Source organism: Oratosquilla oratoria, chromosome 11 (assembly GCF_046742065.1).
Source record: "Oratosquilla oratoria isolate Oo_2021 chromosome 11, ASM4674206v1, whole genome shotgun sequence".
Lineage (NCBI taxonomy): Eukaryota > Metazoa > Arthropoda > Malacostraca > Stomatopoda > Squillidae > Oratosquilla > Oratosquilla oratoria.
The window spans coordinates 45,817,676-45,820,175 of record NC_134787.1 but is presented as its reverse complement, the minus strand read 5'-3'; the positions used below and the strand labels follow the sequence as shown (position 1 = coordinate 45,820,175).

Here is a 2,500-nt window from a genome sequence, read left to right as displayed (position 1 = left end):
GCCTTTTGAAGGAGTCAGCCGCCCCTAGTGACCACCAACGCGATATCATCCGGATAGTAGAGGAGGGAAACATTATCCCCGAGTTCGAAAAGAGCCAGAAGTGGTAGGACTAAGGACGCCCCGTTGCGGGGTCCTATTTTCCATCCTGTGGTATGAGGATAGGAGTCGCTGGAAACGCACTTGCCCTTTCCTGTCCATGAGGTTGTTTGCAACCCAGGAGAGGAGTATGATACGTGAATGGCAGAGGAATTTGCTGACTCGAATATTATTGCCTGACCGGGAGAGGGAGTTGGGCATTGGAGGAGCGGTCCGGAAACTGCTGCACCAGCAGCTCTGCCTGTTGTTGTGGTTGTAAGGGAGTGGGGGAACGGGACTGCACATGTTACTAGCCATAGTTTCCTCCAGAGGACCTTAGCAGTGGTTTGGACAGAGAAAGTGGCACACCGTTCCAACCATTTTTCTTCTCGGACCTTGCGTGTGCCTGATGATAAAACGTAGATGAATCCTCCAGTGATGGATGATCATCTCTGTCTCCCGCCCACTGTCCGAGTTAGAAGCAATGCAGCAAGACGTGTACATACTGTATGTAATGTACTGTATAGATGTGTACATACTGTATGTAATATACTGTATAGATGTGTACATACTGTATGTAATATACTGTATAGATGTGTACATACTGTATGTAATGTACTGTATAGATGTGTACATACTGTATGTAATGTACTGTATAGATGTGTACATACTGTATGTAATGTACTGTATAGATGTGTACATACTGTATGTAATGTACTGTATAGATGTGTACATACTGTATGTAATGTACTGTATAGATGTGTACATACTGTATGTAATGTACTGTATAGATGTGTACATACTGTATGTAATGTACTGTATAGATGTGTACATACTGTATGTAATATACTGTATAGATGTGTACATACTGTATGTAATGTACTGTATAGATGTGTACATACTGTATGTAATGTACTGTATAGATGTGTACATACTGTATGTAATGTACTGTATAGATGTGTCCCGTATACATGCTTTCAAATGGAACAACAAATAAATTTCCCTTTAGGTAATAGGGCATCTTCTCCATGTTTTATATTATCTTTTACTCCGTTCTTGCAGGACGACTCCAAATTAAAATCAGCCGGGAGGAGGACGACGGTACCTTGTACTCTTGCATGGCAGTGAACGAGAAGGGCGTAGTCTTCAGCGGAGTCTTCGGGCTCTATCACTTGGGTAAGTGAACAACTAAGTACTCACATCGATGCCTGTGGGCGTTCCTTGGGGTTTTGTGTATGTATGAACACGTATTTACTTAACTGTAGTATGCAGGAAAGGTTGTACACTTGTGTGAGTCTAAGAATTGACCTGTTTATATTAACTAAGATTTATTATTGATGGAAGAGGTCATTCCTGTAGTATCTCTTCCTTCGTCATTACGCGCTACGTTGGTGGTGTAAAAAGAAGCGGGCTGTTCTCACATTCACTTAATTGTGGGTTCGAGTCCCACATTTCTATCCGACTTCCAGAAGTGATTGTTACCTGCCCCAATAGTCTAAGCACATTGGCAAATGTTACGGCCTCGGCCGCAGCTACTCAGCGCCTCCTGGCGTGATACACTCCTAATTTTTTTTTCTTCTTCTTCTTCTTCTTCTTCTTCTTCTTCTTCTTCTTCTTCTTCTTCTTCTTCTTCTTCTTCTTCTTCTTACCTCGAATGCACCATCTTCTCTGGTAAGCCATTCCACGTTCTTCTGGCCCAATTTCTTAGTTTCAATATGTACAGTCTCACTTTGTCCCTTTTACAGAATAGGTGCATCTCCACACTCAAATATTGATGGATAAAACAGGACAATGGCTGGAGCTACGCTGGGAATGCCCCTTTTACAAATGTGGAATTTGGCCGAAGCTGCTGCACTCAGGGGCCGCAACTTGTAGCTCCTATCAGTAGTACAGCATCTCGCGTCTCTGCAAGTGGAGACTCAAATGCAGGAACATAAGATCTCTTGGAGCGAAATCAGAATCCAACGACTCTAAGACACCCTGGAAGGGGTGGTTTTCACTCGAAATGAAAAAAGACACAAGAGGAGGAGGAGGAGGAGGAGGAGGAGGAGGAGGAGGAGGAGGAGGAGGAGGAGGAGGAGGAGGAGGAGGAGGAGGAGGAGGAGGACACTGGAGGCTAAACACCCCCAACCCCAAACCCCCAAAATGGTGGAGAGTTAGCCACTGTTAATCTTCTTTTCATACATTAGCATATGTACTAGCGTATAGAGCACACATCCAGACACAAACATATACGCACATACAAATGCACACAAAAAACACACACATACAGAAACAAACGCGCGCACACACACACACACACACACACACACACACACACACGCACACACACACACACACACACACACACACACACATGTATACAAGCGCGTACGCGTCGTGGTAAAAACATTGAACAGGCCTATTTTTCGGATTTGAATCTATA

At 43.9% G+C, this 2,500-nt stretch overlaps 1 protein-coding gene across 3 annotated transcripts in view; it reads left to right on the top strand.

Annotated features, from left to right (window-relative positions):
• The window catches only part of LOC143029785 (tyrosine-protein phosphatase Lar-like), a 41,290-nt gene that overhangs the window by 37,965 nt on the left and 825 nt on the right, over window positions 1–2,500 (top strand). For all 3 annotated transcript variants that reach the window (XM_076192764.1, XM_076192767.1, XM_076192765.1), the window contains exons 6-7: window positions 1,138–1,251; window positions 1,821–2,500. The exon at window positions 1,821–2,500 is cut by the window's right edge and continues 825 nt beyond it. In XM_076192764.1, the coding sequence (XP_076048879.1) occupies window positions 1,138–1,251; window positions 1,821–1,825 (119 nt within the window). In that variant the 3' untranslated portion in view covers window positions 1,826–2,500. The remainder of the gene's footprint in view (window positions 1–1,137; window positions 1,252–1,820) is intronic.